Here is a 19,300-nt window from a genome sequence, read left to right as displayed (position 1 = left end):
TCTTATGAGAGTGTCAATGAACCTTAAACTTTGAAAAAATTTTAAAAATGCAATTTTTGGTGAGAATTTGTAAGATTTCCCATGATAAAGCACTATATGACCTCAGTAGTACAGTTTTAGCAAAATTGATAATATGTGTTTTTAATCAAATTTATTTATCTTATTTATTGTGTCGATGATCATCTCTCTTGTCTGGGCCCGGCATCGTTTTGGTCTAAATATTTTAGGTTAATTTCAACTAGGTCACAAATACTTTATGAATATGTGTCAAGTGTTATCCTATTTGAATTGCAATATCTTTTAAAAGTTATGAAAAGGTTTTTAAAAGATTTTGTTGTTTAAGAAAAGAGCATCGGATCGAAGTGTAAAGTTCACCTATTTAACACCTGAATCCGATGAAATCAGACGTGGAAATGGATTTCACACCTGAGGTGACTGAGGCCCATAAATTAAGTTTTCCAGACACTTTTTAAATTCCCACAAAAATAAAATCGGGTTTTAATTCATGGTGAAAAGTAGAGTTTGATTACAGCAATTACAGATTTTTCATCCCTGTCAATATACTCTGACATCTTTATTTAGAAAGAAACCAATCGGACATGAATTTTTTTGTCAAGGGGTGACATGAGTTGGAAAATTATAGGTCACGGTATTTTATAAGGCTAATATACACTGTATATATAATGTGATATTTTGGTTTTCTTGAGTGCAGATTTTCAAGATTATAATATATTATCTTATCACCAAGCTCAAGGCATGGCATTAGTTTTAAGCCTTTTGGTCCAATAATGACAAAACTTTAATGTGTCAACAATGCAATGTTATAGAATAATACACCAGTTTCTAGCCTTTACCCCGAGTGTTCAGACGTAGGAATTCTGTGTGAATTATGGCAAGGGATTTTCTGTGTGAAATGGAATATTAGATTATGATAGGTTTGGTAGCCTTTAATGGACATTGGGTTAATCCATGGCAATGCAGCATAGTCTGATATTCAAAGAAATGATCGCCTTCAACAATTCAACCTCATCAGCTTGGTAGGATTTTTGTAAAAAAAAAATTCTTAAGTCATGATTCTTTTTTACTAAACCTTTGATCAGTACTGGTCACACACTCCTTTGCAAAAAATTGGACTAGAAGATTAATTAAAATGATGATGATTGTACATATATAATGTTCAAAAATTGTTGTGATAATTTCTTATCATAGATAGAATGCAGGTCTCTTGTACTCTACTGATGGCACAAAACAAAGACATTGGCTGCCATTATTAATTTTGACAAAATTGGATTATTTTTACAGCATTGTTCTATCACAAACGAGAACAGGATATTCGTTTTTAGAAGCAACGTGTCTTGGGTTATTAGAAGAATGTCTTATATTAAATTTTTTACACAAGATGCAAAATATTAATAAGAGATGGAGATTAAAGGTTATAAAAGTGTAACTTTGATGAAAGCAATATTGCTAACAGTAAAACAAAGTTTATTATTAGACAAGTCTATGGAAATTAACCATGCCTTTGTTTTCTTCAGTGGTGCAAAATGCAGTAGAAGCAATTTTTTTCTCTTGAAAAAAAAATATTCCCAGTACAGATAAAACTAATCTAAAGTTATTTATAATTAAAAACTTCATTGAAAATAGAACTGCTTTTCATCTGAACTAATTCCTGATCCTACTTCTACTTTCAGTTTTGATGACAGCAGTTCCATTAGCAGTGGGGACATCAGTGATACAATTAATGAAATTAGCACTGATGATGGAAACCTGACAGGTGGATCAGGACAGAGTGATCAGAATAATCCGTACAACAGCATCAAACGCATCGCAAACGCTAGAGGAATTCCGAATGGCTATCCAGGACACATGCAAGGCAAACGGGCCCCTAATCTGGGGACCAGTGCTTTCATGGGGGCTGAGTACAGCAGTGATGCCAGCCATATGTCAGGGTGGAGGAAGTACTCTCTCCCTCAGACAAACCGCTTACTGAGTAGTGACCCCGCCGACTATGCTTACTTGTTTAACGGATATAGCCATGCTTCACCCATGCAGCAACAATGGGGAACCCCTCCAGTGCAAGGACAAATGAGAAAACTGTCTAACACTAGTCAACCAGATATCAACCATTACAGAACTCATAGTGCTGATTACGTGGATCCAAGTAAATCGGGTGTGTACTCTTCTTCCAACAGTCTGTCCAATAAGAAGGACTCAGAAACGAACACTGATCAGTCGCATTTAATGGAAGCCAGCATGCGGCGTGTTCAGCAAGGTGGGATGGGGCCAGGTGGTCAGGGCGGTTTTGGGTACCGCAGGCCTCTCAGCAACACCAGCACCGGGTCAGCTGGGAGCAACAAGAGCAACGGTTCCGGAAGTTCTTGTTCAAAGAGTTCGACCGTCGGTAGTCGTTTAGCCAAACACGGTGTGATGAATGACAGCAACGGAATCAAATCAGGGGAGAATACTCCATCTGGGATTCCAAGACCGGGAAGTGCTACGTCCATACGGACGACACCGCAGAGAACCGAGGAGTTATTCACTAGTGCTACACTGGAGAGAAAGAGAAAGGGAATAAACGGTGCAAGGACAAATGGTAACAATATTTCTCCTCCTGAGGAACTTTATAAGTCAAACACTCTAGGTAGGACGCAGAAAAAATATGGTAGCAAAACCAGTCTTACTCGAACACCCTCCCAAGGTGAAAATACTACTGTGTGCAATAATACAATCATTTCCAATCCCCATGCTACTTATGGGAAAAATGAGAATGGGAGACCTAATATGTATTCCCAGTCTCTTCCCAATATGCCACAAAATGGTGCACCAGGAAATTATGTGGCGATGGAATACGGAAGTGGAAGTCCACGCAATTCTGGTTCAGGACAGGGAATCTGGCTCAAGAATACAAATGGTAATGCTCCAATGCACATGTCTGAGACTGAGAGTATGGATTCTATATCTTCTCATGCTTCCAGCATCCAAGCTCAGATACAGCAGGCTCGAGCCCTGAGTGACGCCAGTGCTCGCATTCTGGCTCACGGTATGAACAATGTGGGCCTGTCTCGGTCAAACAGTCTCAAATCTACTCAGTCCGACTCGGTCTTTGGTTCCAACGCGGGGGACAATCTCACTCGCACCAATTCTTTCTCTCAGCTTCCTAGCCCCCCTCCCCCTTCCTCTCCCACCCCTAGCAATAGTTCGCATTCCTCTCGCTTCACATATCCTATGACTGCTTTTGGTGGTGGATCAATGAGTGCTGGTGGTGGATATGCCAATCCTGCCAGTTTGAACCAGAACATGGTGCGGTCTAATACTCAGTCGAGTCTGCCACCTTATGGGAGTCTGGCTCACTCCAAGATGAACAGGGATGAAGATGGAAGCAGTGAGTCAATCCAGATTTTCTTTGTCTTGAGATAAAATGATTCTAAGCATGGCAACTCCTTCTTCATATAAAGGATATTTTTAATACTCAGACAATTTTTTTTTTTATTATTTTTGTATTAGGGTCATAATTTTAGTTTTCTTTTTGCACAAAATAAATTGAAAGGGGGGGGGGGCAATTTTTGCTTTGAGTTTTCTATCAAGACTTTATTTTTTTTTTCTTAATTAAAAGTTTTGCATGAGTTTTTAGATGTCAGCTAGGGTTGCTTTTCATTAAAGGATTGCATGCAATTAAAAAAATTGCAAATTTCCCTTTCTCCAAATGCTAAGTTTCCTTTAACTTAACACATTAATTTTTTTTATTCACTTAAAAACCTGAAAATTTTCATCACTTTAAATAACACTGCATGATAAATTATTAGATTTATAAAAAAAAGCATGCATGTCTTTTTAAAATTTACTTTTCCATAGGACATTTCTAGCTGTATGATTCTTGATCACTTCTAACAGTTTCTGACAATCAGTCATCCATATACTGTCTGTATCCTCTCCTGACCTTGTCTGACCCCTCTCTACCCCCATCATCCTCAAATTCTCTTCCCAACATCAGTTCATTAACTGGCTTGAATCATGAGTTGATCATGAATGAGCTTTGCTGCATAATCCCTCCCAGTAGCAAAATTTCATTATTTGTAACTGCTGATCCTTAGATGAGATGAATTATAATCATTTTTCAACTGACATCCATTTTCTGTGCATGCAATTCTTCTGGAGTTGCCAATAATTCATAAAAGAAATCACTCCCAATGTAAATTGTGTATTTCAACAGTAAAAAATGAATAAGAGTTACCTCTCTTTATCTTGTTCATAAAATAAGTATTTTATTTTTCAGTTCATGGCTCAAACTTGTCTTTGGCATCTTGCACTTCCTCCATTTATTCCACGGTAAGGAATTTTTTTTAAAGATTGAAATAAATATTGTTCATTTTTATGATGGATTCTCTTAATTTGATGCCAGCATTTTCCATGTAAACTTTATGACTGACAATAGTAGAAGTGGTTTTAGGAACACACTGTAGAAAATATTGGCATGCACATTAGACGCTTCAAGAAAACAGGTGGTAATAAAAATGTGATAATTACATATCATTTTTATCCCTCTATTTCTTTGCAGGCTGAAGAAAAACAGCAACATGAGGTGAGTTATATGTGAATTAAATGGAGAAGATGTGTGGGGGATTGCTTCACCTTCAGTGTAGAAGCTGTTTTAGATTTATTTGAAAAAAAATATTAAGCTGCTGCTCTGAATTATGCAGTGTGCTAAGGCCAAAACATTTAAAAGAGTTTAATTCTCCAGAAAAAGAAAATGAAGTGTACTCTAATAGTTGATTTTCCTTTTGTTTTGACCCAGATTTAAATTTAGAAAGTTCAACTGTCATTCATAAAAATCTATGCATTCTTGTTTTAAGTGCGATGTAGGTTAAAGGTCAAGGTATAAAAAAAATTTGCGAGTTAATTACCCAAAGATCAAAATTGACACCTTTTGAGAATCCTTTTTTCATAGATAAGTAATTTGATATTGATAAGCTACTTGGCAAGTGGCAATCTCAAAAAATGTCAGTTTATGATTAATTTGTATCTAACTTGCCTTTGGGGTTGGCATTTATCGCATATCTATTTTTTTTATGCTGCAAGATTGCAGTGCATATTTTGATGCAAATGAATTTTAATGATACGGGTGAATCAGAAAATATCTTTTTATGCAATTGAATCTGCAGCATGCAATGAAAGGTTGACTTTGGCTGAAAGCCAGTGATGATCCGATTCGGAGATTCTTTTATTCTGTCAAATATTTTGAAAATAGAAGAGAAAAAAAATATGTATTGAAAATATTTCTCTTATCTGTGGGTGAAGACGTTATATGTTTTTTTGCAGTCTTGTATTTCGGATTCCCTGTTTAGCGAATTTAGCGCCTATAGCCTCTTGGCTTTGAAAAGTTTTAAGACAGTTTTTCAAAAAAGACAAGAATCAGACAGAAAAGCCACTGGCGATATCTCTAACTTTGTGTAAGATAAGGGAGAAAATTAAATAGAAATTGTTGCAGACGAGAGAAATATTGCCCCCGTTTCTAAACCAGTGGGGTTTTGTAATTTGTATCACAGGAAAACTTTTTTTTTTTTCTATTTTTCCGTAAAGATTCGTAAACTACGAAGAGAGCTGGAGGCTGCACAGGAAAAAGTTGTGACCCTGACCACTCAACTCAGCACTAATGTAAGTGGACCATTATTTGTACTTGTTCTCTTTGATTAATGCTGCATGTTTCTGAACTTTTGAATTTCTCCGCAGTACTTTGTTGCAGTGAAAAAAAGTGTGGAATATATTTCAGAAAGTCCATTTTTTGGTCTGTAAAGATTGTGCATGAGATTGTGTTGACAAAAAATTGAATGGTTTCAAGTTTATCAATCATATTGATTAATGGTGTTTTTAAAAAATTCATAAGAATGTGTCAAGTTTCAAAAGGATTAGTAAGAGCTTTTGATGTAACAATCTTCAAAGAATTTACAGTATTGTAAAGAATGGGAATTTTATAAGGATTTTTAATTTTTTCGGTGGTGCTTTTTCACCAGGGACAGGTGGTTAATTTCTTTCAAGAGTTGTCTTTCTTTTTCTTATCTCTCTGTTGCTATGGAACTCTTTTTGTGTAGGAGTTGAGGCAGTGCATTGTCAGAGATCTTTGACCTCTGTAACCTCTCATAGCTTTTATCTCTGTCCACAGAAAAAGAGGCCTTGCATTGTAAAAAAAAATCTTAAACCTCTTTTAGTGCACACACTTGGAGCAGAGGGACACAATCTGCAATAGAAATCTCCCTCCTCCCTCTATGTTAAGTGATAAGTCTTCCAGTCAATATTTGATCATAGAAGCTGTTTTGGATGCAAAATAGATTCAGGCATCTTTAAGCTGGATTTTGTAGTCGAGACCTTATCGCACATCATTGATATCTTTTTTTTTTGAAGATGAATAGTTTGTACGTGATCATTAAAGTTTATATGCTAGGCCTTGATAAGGAAGACTTGGGCATTTCCATTCCCTAGTTGTATAAAGATTCAGAATTTATATGCATATTATCTCTTTCTCTAATTTTTTATTTCCTGCGCTTTTCAAGGTCAATTTCGTCTTATAATTGTGTGCGTTTGCTTCAAGCCAAAAAAAGTTTCTCCGAATTCATTTCAAGAAAAGTAGATAATTCTTGTGTTTATTAGATGATAGTGACAATTTTGTTTAAAAATAACAGCTGCTGCCTTTCCAGTAAATTAAAAATTTAGGTTAGGAATCTTATCCAAAATATCTTGTAGGGAGAGAGAGAATTTAAATGCTGGAATTTTTTTTCCTTTGAACCCAAATAAACGCTATGTGTTGGACAAAAGATTCTCAAGATAATGAAGGAAAAAAACATGGAAATTGATATCAATAACTTAAGTATATTGGCTCAGAGCATAGTGAAAGTCCTGCTGATTTTAAGGGAACCTCGATGCATGTATTATGAACATCGAGAATGTTTTTTTGGGATTAACAAGTCTAGATGCCTCTCCACGATATCAACTAACCATGATGGAATTTCTTTTGAATCTGAAGCACAGAAGCTCATCTCTTGCATTCTTTGCCATCAGCTCTTCTGTTCTAGGCAAATTAAACCTGCTAACAGCCTCTGGGTTATATAAAAATATCACCCACTTGCCCTTATCATAAAAAATACCAAACGAAAAAAAAATCAGTTGGTAAATGGTGGTTAGATCTAGAAGTTTTATCTTTAAAAAACATCATCTTAGTACATATAGGCAAAGAAGTTTGATCCATTTTGCTGAAATTTTAAGGTGGATCCATTTTTGATAGCGATATATATTCAAAATATTATAGCAGTTCAACTATAAATAAAGATAGGGAGCTTCGACCCTTGATAGTAACTGGCTAGAATGAATGGTTTGTAACCACTGATCACCGCAGGATCCACCAATATTACCTCCAATAACTGAAGATCTTTCAACCTATCAAACAACTTTTTGGCAGGGGGAACAATTTTTTTTTCTGAGCTTGTGAAACTTCATACTTGAAGTTTTTCAAGTTTTTTTTTGGCAGCAGTCCTTGAAATGCTTTAATGATGTTTAGGTTTTAGCGGCATTGACCATCACCCCTAGAGAGGTCAAATAGCTTCAGCGTTACAAGTTTTTCCGACTCCTGAGACTGACAATATTACATTCTCTCATGCTTCTAATGAGAATTTTTCAAGGCTTGTTGTGCTTGAAACACTATTGAAGTTCAATGCTCAGAGGATTTACAAGGAGGAAAATATTTACCCTTCAATTTGGAATATATAGTGTGAACAAGTCTATATAACTTTGACCTTAGTATTTGCTTATGTGGATTTTTTCTCACCTCAATAAATATTTGGTGCATAAGTGGATGTACATAATTACTTGTGTGAAGAATAAATTTTGGAATAGTATCAATACCATTTGGTTTGAAAGTTGTCTTTGACTGAATTGAAGATGGATGCCAAAGTGGAGAGTCCGACTTCTCCCAATCGCTGCAAGTCTCTATATGACAATGGTCCAGTGGAGTGGAAAAGTGATGTCTATTATCCATTTCACTCCGCATATAACAATAACAACAAGGCAAGTCATGTACAATTTTTTTTTTTTTACTGAGGATGGCTTTGAAGTGGTATTGGTGGGAAATGGTATTTGGGTTTTGATTGATATGGGTAGATCAACTTTTGACTGCAGTTCTAACAACGGCAAAATTGTGTTTTTCAATGAAGGTGTGCAATCAGGTGGTAAATTATTTTGGTAACGAGTTTTCTAAAACATTTTACTAACCTTAAAGCATTGACTGAACTTCTGCTTCTCTGGTAACTGGTGAAAGGCATATTTTGATTATTCTTAAATTCCATTATATATAATTGAGTCTTTCAAATTTTGATTTTCAACACCTCTCGTTTTTGAATCTAGGTTGATTTGTGTAATTTGCTCAGCAGAACTTTCAATTCGAAAGTCTTACGAATTATGAACTTCAGCCCCTTTTTGGGTACACGGAAAACATCATTTTCAACAAAATTTGACATTTCTTTCATAGCATGGAAACATTTTTGCAGTAAATTATTTTGAAATTTAGACAACCATTATTCTGATAAATGATCTTAAACATTTTCACTTTTGGTGGTCTATAGGATAAAGAAAAAAATTACCTTAAATCAGAAACAAAAACAGAAAAATATATTTTTGAAAGAAAAGAAATTGATATAAATCCAACCACCTGTCAGTTTTTAAGATAACGTTTAACATATTTCAGAAAATTGAACCGCTTCCAAAGAAATGAACAAGATATTTCGAAGCTGCGTAAATTTTTGCTTGAGTTTCCTGCCCTCTTAGATAATGATGAAGTATATCGCTCAAGCATAACCCCAATGTAATGATGATTCCAGCTATATTTGCTTTTTCCGTAGATTATTTTATCATTTATAACCAATAACCCCCCTATCAGACGTAGAAGTTACAGCTCTAATCATTTGGCCTGATAGATTTTCTATCTGGTTGTTTGGACAACCATGTAATTATTTTTCATCCAAATGAAAAATACAGGAAGCTGTCATTTTCCTAAAACCAAATTGGGAATTTACGAACGGGGTCATCATCATTTATGCGAAAACATTCTTTTTGATCAGTTTTATCATGATCATTTATATTTGATGTTATATAAATCCTACTATAATCTTGGATTTGAATAGTTTTAAAAAGTTGAGAGAACTCTTTCCCGATGCACTTGCGATTTTTGATTTACAGACACACATAAATAGCTATATATAGAGCTCGTCCATTACAGGGCCTGACAATATTCGGACAATAGCTCTCCCGATTGGGGTAGATTTACATGCTGAATTGATTGGCTGGGAAAGATCTATGGTCAGAATGTGTATTGATTCCTCTGCCCTAAAAGTCCTCTTGCTGACCCAGGGAAAACTGTATGATTACTCCGAGAAAATATTGACATACCTAAATGATATTTGTACATTGTTATTTCCTGGGGGAAGCCTTGGCTAACATTTAGCAGTTTATGAACTCTTGATGATTGGAAATTCACAAATTAGGGAGTATACATTTGAGCTGTTAGATGTTGCAGTTTAAATGGTAGATTTCAGCTAGGTTGCTTGTTGAATCATCTCAAAATGTTAGTTTTAGAGGCATATATCTCTTCAAGATGGTAAATAATTAACATATTTAGGGCAAATATGATATTAATCAATGTTTCAACCAGAAAAGAAAATAAGTTAGTAAAATGCATGTGCAGATTAAACCACAAGAGGTTGCAACTCAATTACATAAATGTAAAGAATCTGGAGATTGGTTAAGTGAGAAGGCAGGCGATATATTACTCTCTCCTTGTCTCTCTTTGATGAGGAAGATAGGAATAGTCTATTTGATGCTATCAAGTTGTAACAGTTCAATTTGAAGATGCAGCCCCGCATGACAAGTCTGATGGCACAAGAAGTAGGGGAAATATTAAATATTTGTCAATTTCCATAAAGTTCATCAATGAGGTTTGGAGTGGATGAATTAGGAAGCTTGAGCACATCAACTTTTCCAAATTCCCAGAAACTTGAATCTTGATAGCTGCTTCAGTGCATCAAAGTCCTAAGGAGGGTCTCCACTTCACTGCATTTTAAGCTTGCTGCACCTTTCTCCCTGACAATGTTTCCTATGTACCAGTGTGGGCACAAAATAAACAAGAGAACGCTTAAGCTAATTAGCCAGTAGCCCTTGTTATGTAATTAATAGATTATTTGTTTATTTTCCTCACGTGTTCTGCCAACATTCTTACAGATTTCCAGACAACATCAACATAACATGATATGTAGGTGTGATATCTGTAAATATCATAAATTCCCACTTTTTTTCTACCCTTCACACATTGCTAGTTGGGATCCTGCATTCCTTGAATTAGAAAGGGGGATAATTTTTGTGTCTGGTTTGTTTTGTGTAGGACATTTATTGGAAAGTAATATGAAGTTTTAAAACCTTCAATCTGAAATTCATTAATGAAAGTAGATGAAGACAGATTCATGTAGGTGTTGGCTCACCAAGATTTCAGGAACCCTACCGAGAAATTTCATCAAATTCCACCAAACTGGATATCCATAAGGTATAGTCTTGTTTTCCTATCTGCCATTTTTTATTTGTTTTTGGATTTTCAAATGAAAGACCACACCTGGCTTCAGAAAGGAGAAACAGAGACTTGGGGAACTGAACATCTATTATGATAGTAATCTATTCTCCTCAGCAACTGTGACTTTTGGCATGTGATGTTAACAGTTTGAAAAATTTTACTAGACAGCATACACTAAGCCCTCTGCACCACACCCTTATTTAATTGATATCACTACATTCAACATCATTTCACAGCTGCTCAACTCTCAATATATTTATAACTATAGAGATTGCACTTTTATTTTTTTATCTACAGTGATTGGATTTTCGTCTTAATTCTTATCACTTCCATTGCACTACCTGTATTAAGACTTGACATATTCATACCCCTTTATCTCATGAATAGAGAGAAAAAAAAAATGAATGCTGTGAGATAATTTGATGCTTTCATGTTTTATCCCTTCACTATCACTTAAACATTGACTGCATGTTGGTGGTGTAATCATTTCTCACAGTAAATTAAGAGCTTTCAAGATTTTCCAACCAAACACCACCTTTCCCTTGACCCATTGACTCAACACAAGCATCAATTCCACGTTTATCACCTGACAGTGTATAAATATCTACCAACACATGTATCAGAATTAACCATAGGGTCTAGGAGGTTTATCTTACCAGGATGCTGAATTGTTACATAATATAAAAAAAATGTCTTCTTCCATTCTGCGGTTAACCACTACGTGCAAAAGATCCAGATGGAAATAGCATGAAGAAAAGTTTGAATTATTAAAAAATGACAAGTAGTACTCAGTTTACTGCAAGTGTGTGGAGTTATCTGCAATATACCATCTTGGATATTTTTGACATTTCTGTAAATATTTTTCATGAAGCAGGTTAAAAATTAATTGAAAACATGTTTTCTACATAGCTTTATTGAAAAAGAAATGTTGCATGCATTTTGAATTTTATCCCATGATATAATTTGACTTTCCATGAAGAATCAAAATTCAAATGACTAACGATTTTTGAAATTGTAGGGAATCTCTCCTTCAGGGTGTGGGAGATATGAGCACACAGTCAGGTTTATGAAACTATATAATGCAAATTGGGTACTTCATTTCCATGATATTAGAATTATCATATTAAGCTCCCAACCAAGTCATTTGGTCTTGCTAACCTAGTTATTAGCCTGGAATGTATGAATTGAGTTGATTGCTTTGCTGCAAAACCATAGGTCATCTGCACATGATACAATCACCCAAAGTGTATAATGAAGAAAATGTTCCAGAGAGAAAAACTCCCACTTTGATGTTCAAAGCAAGTCACAGAACTAGAATTGGCTACCAAGCTTATGATTCCAAAGTGTATGTGGCCATAATTATTTACTCATAATTTGCAAAAACTTCTGGATATAATGTGTATAGTAAAATAATTGCACTGGATGATGAGTATCTAATGTGATAAGTTCTTTGGGTTCTGTTGTTTGCTGGGGGGTAAGTTTGGAATTCTTTTTCAGCAACTCATTTGATCATCATGCAAGAACTTTTAGGTAGTAGAACACAAGTGTTTGTCTTTTGTGGACAGCATTCTATATTGTAATATTGAAAGTCTCTGAGGAATTTCTTTGACAGCTTTGGTACATGTATCTCTAAGTGTTGAAATGTTTTCAGTACTTCATATGAATCACTATAGATTCTGAATATGATATGCTGTAAAATGCCTTATCATTGTGAGGATCTAATTTTGGAGGGTTTTAGTAAAAGGATTTTGTAAATTTGTCTGGATTCAATTTTGTGGCTGAAGAAGTGTTCATTTGTTGTTTTTATATTTGACATTTTACATTTCCATGGAGGATGTTATTGTGCGTGTCTCTCTATACCACAAAAACACTGAAAATTAAACCCCCTACAGAAATAAGTGTATTCTACCACCTGCACAAAGAAACAGAATGTTTAGTACTGGTTCATTGCAGAAGACCTGTCTTGGCTGTCCATCATCTGAATTCTCCAGATTTCTATAGTTCACACTGGAAGCTGCAGCTACAGATGGCTGTTACTGCTAATTGGGACAACATTCTGCTCATTAGGCCATTTGTTTGTCTGTCTGCTGCCAGCCTAATATCAGGAATACAAATTTTTCCTAGTGCTTGAATTCTACATAAACATTCAGTTTTCCAGACTTCAATGTGAACTTGTGAAAAGTATGGGTCGGAAAAATACATAGAATGCCCTAAATAAATATTTTCTAAAGAAAGTCTTTGAGATGTCTACATTTTTTGGTGGCGATACTTTGTTGTAGTATTTGTTGTGGTCTTTGAAAAAATTATTTTTATCAGAATTCTGACTAGAGTTCTAATTCTTGCTGTTGTTTTAACCTCAATTAACATTTAAATGATAAAAATAAGCAAAATGGAACGAAAATCTATATCACCTTGAGATACATTCTAAATGATATTTAGGGCACCTACCATAGCTCGAGATTATCTTGTCATTATCAGATAATTTGGCCTGGAATGGGTGCAGGTTTTTGGTAGATCAGAAAAATACTGTGGAGGCTGATTTGTTAAACATCAGATATCAGTGAGTTTTTAGATCACATTAAGGGAAGTTCAAGTACTTTGACCTCATCAAAACCCTTTGAACTGCACATATGTATGTTCATGCAGCTACAGTAGTTTGTATCCCTCTCTCTCTCTCTCAAGATTCTGACTTTTGGAAAATGCTAGATGAAAGACAAAAAGAATATTTGTTTGATGCATATTTTCAATAGTCTAAGATTTTAGAAAAAAAACAAAGAATGGAATTTTCTTATACACAGAATTTCTAGACAGTTTTACAGTTTTAAAAAAAAGAAGACAATGCAATGACTGCTTCAATGTGATTGCAAAGCAATAAAAATATGGATTCAGCTTTGTTAAAAAGAAAGGGGGCTTCATGGCATCTGGGTGACTCAGATATGTTTTGACATATCTTTTGGGTAAGATGGATGATAACTGGTTCCGCAGGGATGATTACTGATTTCAGAATCATATTTTTATGTCTGTAACAGAGAAAAAAGTTATAATTAGCAGAGGCTTCAGTGGTGACTAGAAGTTGTCTCTGTGGAGAGGCATTTGATTGGAAGGATTTGAAATCATTGCATGCAGAAAAAGAAATATCTTCACAGATTTCTGCTTAGAAAAATGATACATTTTTCCTCCATAAGAAAGCCAACTGTATACCTCTGCTTGCTAGATAATAATTATTTTCTATCAATTCAGTGAGATATTTTGAAATGCAAAATAAGAAACAAGCAATTCATCGACCTTTGGTGTACAGTGCAGCCTTAATCTTCTGACCCCATGGAAATTCTTACACTGGATGAATAATAGTAGTATATATTTGAGAGAAAATCTTTTTAAAAATTGTGTATTTTTAATCAGATTTTTATGTTAAAGAGAAATAATCTTAATAATATGCCAAAGTTAAAAATACATACAGACATATTAAAAGTCATGACTTTAGGAACGGTGCGTACATTTCCATTAATATATATATATTCTGTGATAATGAAGACTTGTGCAATCATAAATTGGAATCCTGATGCGTTAGGATATAATGTATAGCCTTGCTTTACAAAGCTTCTACAATATTCATAAAGTAAGGGGGTAATGGCAGATTTGAAACCAATAAAACAGATTTTCATAACAAGATAATGGACATTTTTCTCTGTTTAATCAGAATGAATCATGGTGCTATCATATATTTATTCTACACTTGAAAGAAAGTTGGGAGAATGTACTGTTAGCTTTGTAGAGCAGCTTCTAAAATAAGACCTGCTCCAAGGGGAATTGAAGCTGATGACGTAGGATGATTTATTGATACAAGCTAATCTTTTCTCTTACATGGGATAAAAAAATATTTGTGATGAAATTGTTGGAACAAAAGAAGATTTTCAAAAATAAATCTGTTATAATTATACAGCTAGTATATATATAATAAGTGTTATATGTCTGAAACGTGATTGGAAAAATTGCTGATTTCAGATATTTAGCAGACTGTATTCTTGGCATGGATTAACTTTCAGTACTCAAAAATGCTTCAGTTTTCCCTTAGATATCCTATAAAATTTGTTGAAGAAGCTGCTCATTTACTTGTACTTAAAATTTCTCATAGATAGTTTTAGGCTACAGAAATTCCTTCATGAAAGAATGAGTTTCAGCCATAAATGATTTGTAGCTCGTTGATTTCTCTCTGTAAGATGTACTGATAGAGGTCAACCTTCTCAAGACCTCCATCCTGCTTTGCAATTCTGATTTAATTTCTCCAGCAGATGACAATTGACAATCATCTATACTGTGAGTTATTTGTAATTCCAATAAGATTGCCAGTAAAGTGAGCACTGTTCTCTACTGGGATTGGCCTGCAAGATCTTGGTCCGACTTACTTACGTACTAGAAGTATATCACACAAGATTTAACCTGAACTTCTGAACTTCTAATTTGTCTTACATGTATATTGCCTTTCTCTATTCTGTTATTTGTCTTCATGGTTTCTTTCATTAAGAATAGAATTCCAGTATTATTGGAATATTTTGAGATTCTCTTTTTTCAAAAGTACAGATTACAACATTCTTTAAATACAAAAAAACTCGTAATTTGCCAACAAGAATATCAGCGGCCATTAAAACTTGATTGGAATATCTTGAAAACAGACAATCCTCTCTTGAAAATTTCAACTCTGATGTGGGACAATTAATTTGGGGGAGATAATGGGGTTGACCTATGTTCTACTCAGTGAGATCCCTAGCCTGGTGTTCCCTATCTGATTTGGCTGCAAAGGTCAATGTCTAGATACCAGTTTACCAGGGTACCAGACTAGGAGCTTGTTGGGGGTTATCATACACAGTGTTGTACAGGATGCTGTATCAGGGGGAAGCATCTCTGTTCTTGGTAAAGTCAAGGTGTTCTCGGTATCTTTTGTACTATAATGACTAATCATTGTATGGAGGAACCAAATGCTAGAAGTTTAACATAAAAAAATATTTCTTCATGAAAGCATTGTTCTTTTTTTTAAATTTGATTTGTTCTAAGATGCAACTTTTCCAAAATGCTTGAAAAAATCCATTTTTCTTGAGTGAAATTGCATATCAGTAATAAATTTTTAAGGCATTTCATTGAAAAAATTATTACACAATTTATAGAGCATTGCAGATTTCAAATTGCTTGTGTAATTAAGAATTTTCTATGCAGCTGCAACAAAATGGTTTATGATTTTGTAGGGATCAAAATGTATTAGAAGACTGTTTTTACAGTGAAACCTGCTTAATCAGACTTACATTTGGGAGAAAAATCTTTTTATTTTTAAGATTCCACTTGATACATAATTCTCTCATTAGTAACTTACAAAGAAAACAGTTGAACTTTAGTATATTGAACCTTGATATCTTTTATATCATAAATAACTAGACGTCTCTGAAGTTTTTCTCAGTCCCATTAAATTTGAGATGATGAGTTTTGATTGTAGTTAGTCAATTTTAAAAGACCATAATTTTGGACAAATATATTGTAATGAAGAAAGCCAGTTTCACTGTATGGATTTTGTTCTTGAGATTGTTTGCACAAACTTTTTGCTGTTTTACATGCATATAAACTATTTCCTACATTTTCTTTCCATCTTGCTGTGAAAAGGTTAAACGAGTAAGTATGTTCTTTTGCAAAAACACTTCTGCTTCATAATGCATGGGGATTTTATCCAAACAAATTGCAATGTCTGTAAAATAAAGAGATTTGTGAGGTATTTTTGTGTGCATTTATTTGTTGTGGAGTGAAATGATTTGTGTGGTTTTGAAGCTTTTTATGTCCAATTTTTTCCATATTTAATTAATTACTCAAGAGCCAATCATTAACAACATTAAAGATGACATTTGAACAAAATATTGCTATATTAGGTAATCTGTATTTCATTTTGAATACCCTGTGATTTTGTGTAAAGAAAACAGGAATTTTATTGCAAGAGCTAGGGTTAAAAATAAAAATAACCGAGAGATATAAAAAACGGAGATTTGTTTTTGTACAAAATCAAATTTTGCAGCTTGTTTTCTATTTCAATCTGTATTTTTCCAAATAAAGGCAATTAATGCCTTATGATATTTTTATTGCTATGAGTAATAGTGCCACATCAAGGAAAAACAAGTTTATTATCCTACCCTACCCCCTTCCTTTTAGTTTTGAAGAATATGGTGACTAAGAGAGATTATGCAGAAATTATCAACAATATTTCACAGAAAAGGAGTAAATTCTTTGTAACAGTAATATTTTTTGGCATTTTTAGTTATGAAATATTGATCATGTACAAAAAGGCTTCATTTATTTCTGCTGTTATTGTTTTTGTATTGATAATAACAGTTTCCCTAACCAGAATTGTATATGGAAAAGGGTAAATATTTTTAAATCCTAAAAAAAAGACATATATGTACTCCCTTTATACAAATATGTAAGTCCTACACATATTGTTCGTTATGCTTGTATGTAGACCAAAGTATTTAACAAGTTATCTAAACTGGAAAAATATTGCAAGTTGTACCCCTGGGCTTCTGTGATTTGTGACAATTAAGCTATTATATGTTTCCACTTGCATGCATTTGGACAAAAATAACCACAGATTATTGAGCAACCTCAGCATGTCAAACAGATCCAGGTTGTCTGCCCTTAGTTCTCAGTTTTACCAACAGGAAATGCAGATTTTGAACTTTGCCAGCGATTGCAAGAAGAGGCAACACATTTATCTTCAGTTTGGTAATGTGTTTAATGTTAAGTGTTCAGAAGTCCCAAGGTGGTTGTATATATGTTTATTGTCCAATATACAGTATCTGTAGATCATGTAAAAAAAAATCTATCTGATACACTGAGTTGACTGTAAAAAAGTATTTATTGAAGGATGATCTTTTTTTTCATTCCTTTATCAAAGAATTTCTTACAGTGAATTTTTTTTTAAATTAAAAGTGATCATCTGCGTATCTTTTTTCCTCAGAAATCTAGGGGTATATGGTATAAATTATATATTGTTATTGTAATGATTCTGTAGAAGATATATTCAAATGACTTCACCATTTTGTTTCTCAATGATGAGATAAGGGGTAAATCAGAATTACTGCCAAAATTAAACCCAGTTCCCAAGACGTCAAATGGAATCTTAAACTTAAATGTGGCATGGAGATTTCTGAAATTGATTCTGGCTCTACAGGCATTGCACAGTATCATCCTATTTCTCTCACCATGGCAAAGTCCAACTAAAAGGGATTAACTCAAATTAAAGTTTCAAAAAAACAACAGGGCATCTGGCAAGAAAACACATCTTCTGCCATGTTAAGTTTCTTGTAAAACTGGAAAAGGGCAGAGACCTTGGCTTTCTGATGACATCAGAACAAAGTGGCTTCATTGATTCTGAGGCGGGAAGAAGGGAGGGGGATTATTTTTATGTTGAGTTGTTGGTCACTGATAAATTAATGAATACAAGGCCATTTTGTGGTAGAAGATGAGGTTACTACATGAAATCGCCCTGCGTCTGAATATTGCTCCATGTTTATGTGGATGATAAGTTCAGCAGTAGAGCATTTTATTCATTGGAAACCTAAAAGTTTTAAGAATATTTCTTTATCGCATATTCTTAAGTTTAGATAAATATTTGATGTGTGGTCTAATTTTTCATATCTGCCACCAAAAAAATTGATGATATGCAAATGGATGCTGATGAGAGTGCATTTCACCAAGTGACCATAACTTAAGTTCAAATTATGGAAATGGATTCAAAGAAAAGATTCAAGAACAACTCAATTGCAGGAATAATTTCTACTTCTTTATTTTCTGCCAGATGTGAGTGTTTTTAACTGATTTTGACAAACATTAGCCTGCTCGCAGACAATACCACAGCTGCTGCCAGTACCAGTAGCATTATTATAGAAGAATTACGTCATCTGGAGTCCACAAAGTTTTGACATAAATGACACCATTTTATTGCTCATCAAAATTTCCCTTTTGACATCTTGAGAGCAGAAGAACACAGGGTTTGGAATCTATGGAATTCTGAGAAAATCTTAATGACTTTCCTTTTTTTTCTGGTCCCTGAGATTTGATAATTCACAGTACAAATGTTCTGAAATGATCACCACATAAACTGAAATTTGAGTCTCTTTTTTTACCGTCATGTCAGCAAAGAGGAAAGTTTTTACCTCATGGGACTTGCCTGCATCTAGAGATAGAGATGCCAATTTTTTCTTCTCTTTTAAAAAAGAGTTGGTCAATTTCTGGAGCATGAGAAAAGATGATTTACTAAATTTTTGTGACCATTGACTTCTTTGCTGATAGATTCTACATTTAGACACCTTATCTGTGAAAATTTTTGAGAGTGGAATGATATTGGAGTGTTTTGATTAAGGAGCTACATGATTGCTTGAACGAATAAGCAACAAGAAAAAAATTGTATTAAGTGCTTAAGAAATCATATTTATCTCTGGAACTTAAAACATTCTGACTTGCTTGTAAATAAGTTTAGTGTATTCTCCTAGTGAGTTTTCCCCCCTAATTAATTCAATTATGCCAGGAAAAAATTCTCAAATTTAGTGGCTCATTAGAACTAAAAATAAAAGCATTGACTATTGGAAAAGCGTAATTGCTGTATAAATATTCGGGCAAAAACTTCTTTGGAATCGCCTGACCTTTGACCTTGTTGTATTGATAGTG

General features: G+C 34.2%; 1 protein-coding gene across 12 annotated transcripts in view; it reads left to right on the top strand.

The window, feature by feature from the left end:
- Nucleotides 1–19,300, top strand: part of LOC134247940 (neuron navigator 3-like) — a 139,918-nt gene that overhangs the window by 101,790 nt on the left and 18,828 nt on the right. For all 12 annotated transcript variants that reach the window (XM_062730363.1, XM_062730340.1, XM_062730354.1 and 9 more), the window contains 4 exons: nucleotides 1,692–3,382; nucleotides 4,274–4,326; nucleotides 4,556–4,579; nucleotides 5,578–5,652. In XM_062730363.1, the coding sequence (XP_062586347.1) occupies nucleotides 1,692–3,382; nucleotides 4,274–4,326; nucleotides 4,556–4,579; nucleotides 5,578–5,652 (1,843 nt within the window). The remainder of the gene's footprint in view (nucleotides 1–1,691; nucleotides 3,383–4,273; nucleotides 4,327–4,555; nucleotides 4,580–5,577; nucleotides 5,653–19,300) is intronic.

This window comes from Saccostrea cucullata, unplaced genomic scaffold (assembly GCF_032062105.1).
Source record: "Saccostrea cucullata isolate Sc308-1 unplaced genomic scaffold, CSIRO_AGI_Scuc_v1 ctg558, whole genome shotgun sequence".
Lineage (NCBI taxonomy): Eukaryota > Metazoa > Mollusca > Bivalvia > Ostreida > Ostreidae > Saccostrea > Saccostrea cuccullata.
This window is presented reverse-complemented; position numbering and strand designations above follow the sequence as displayed.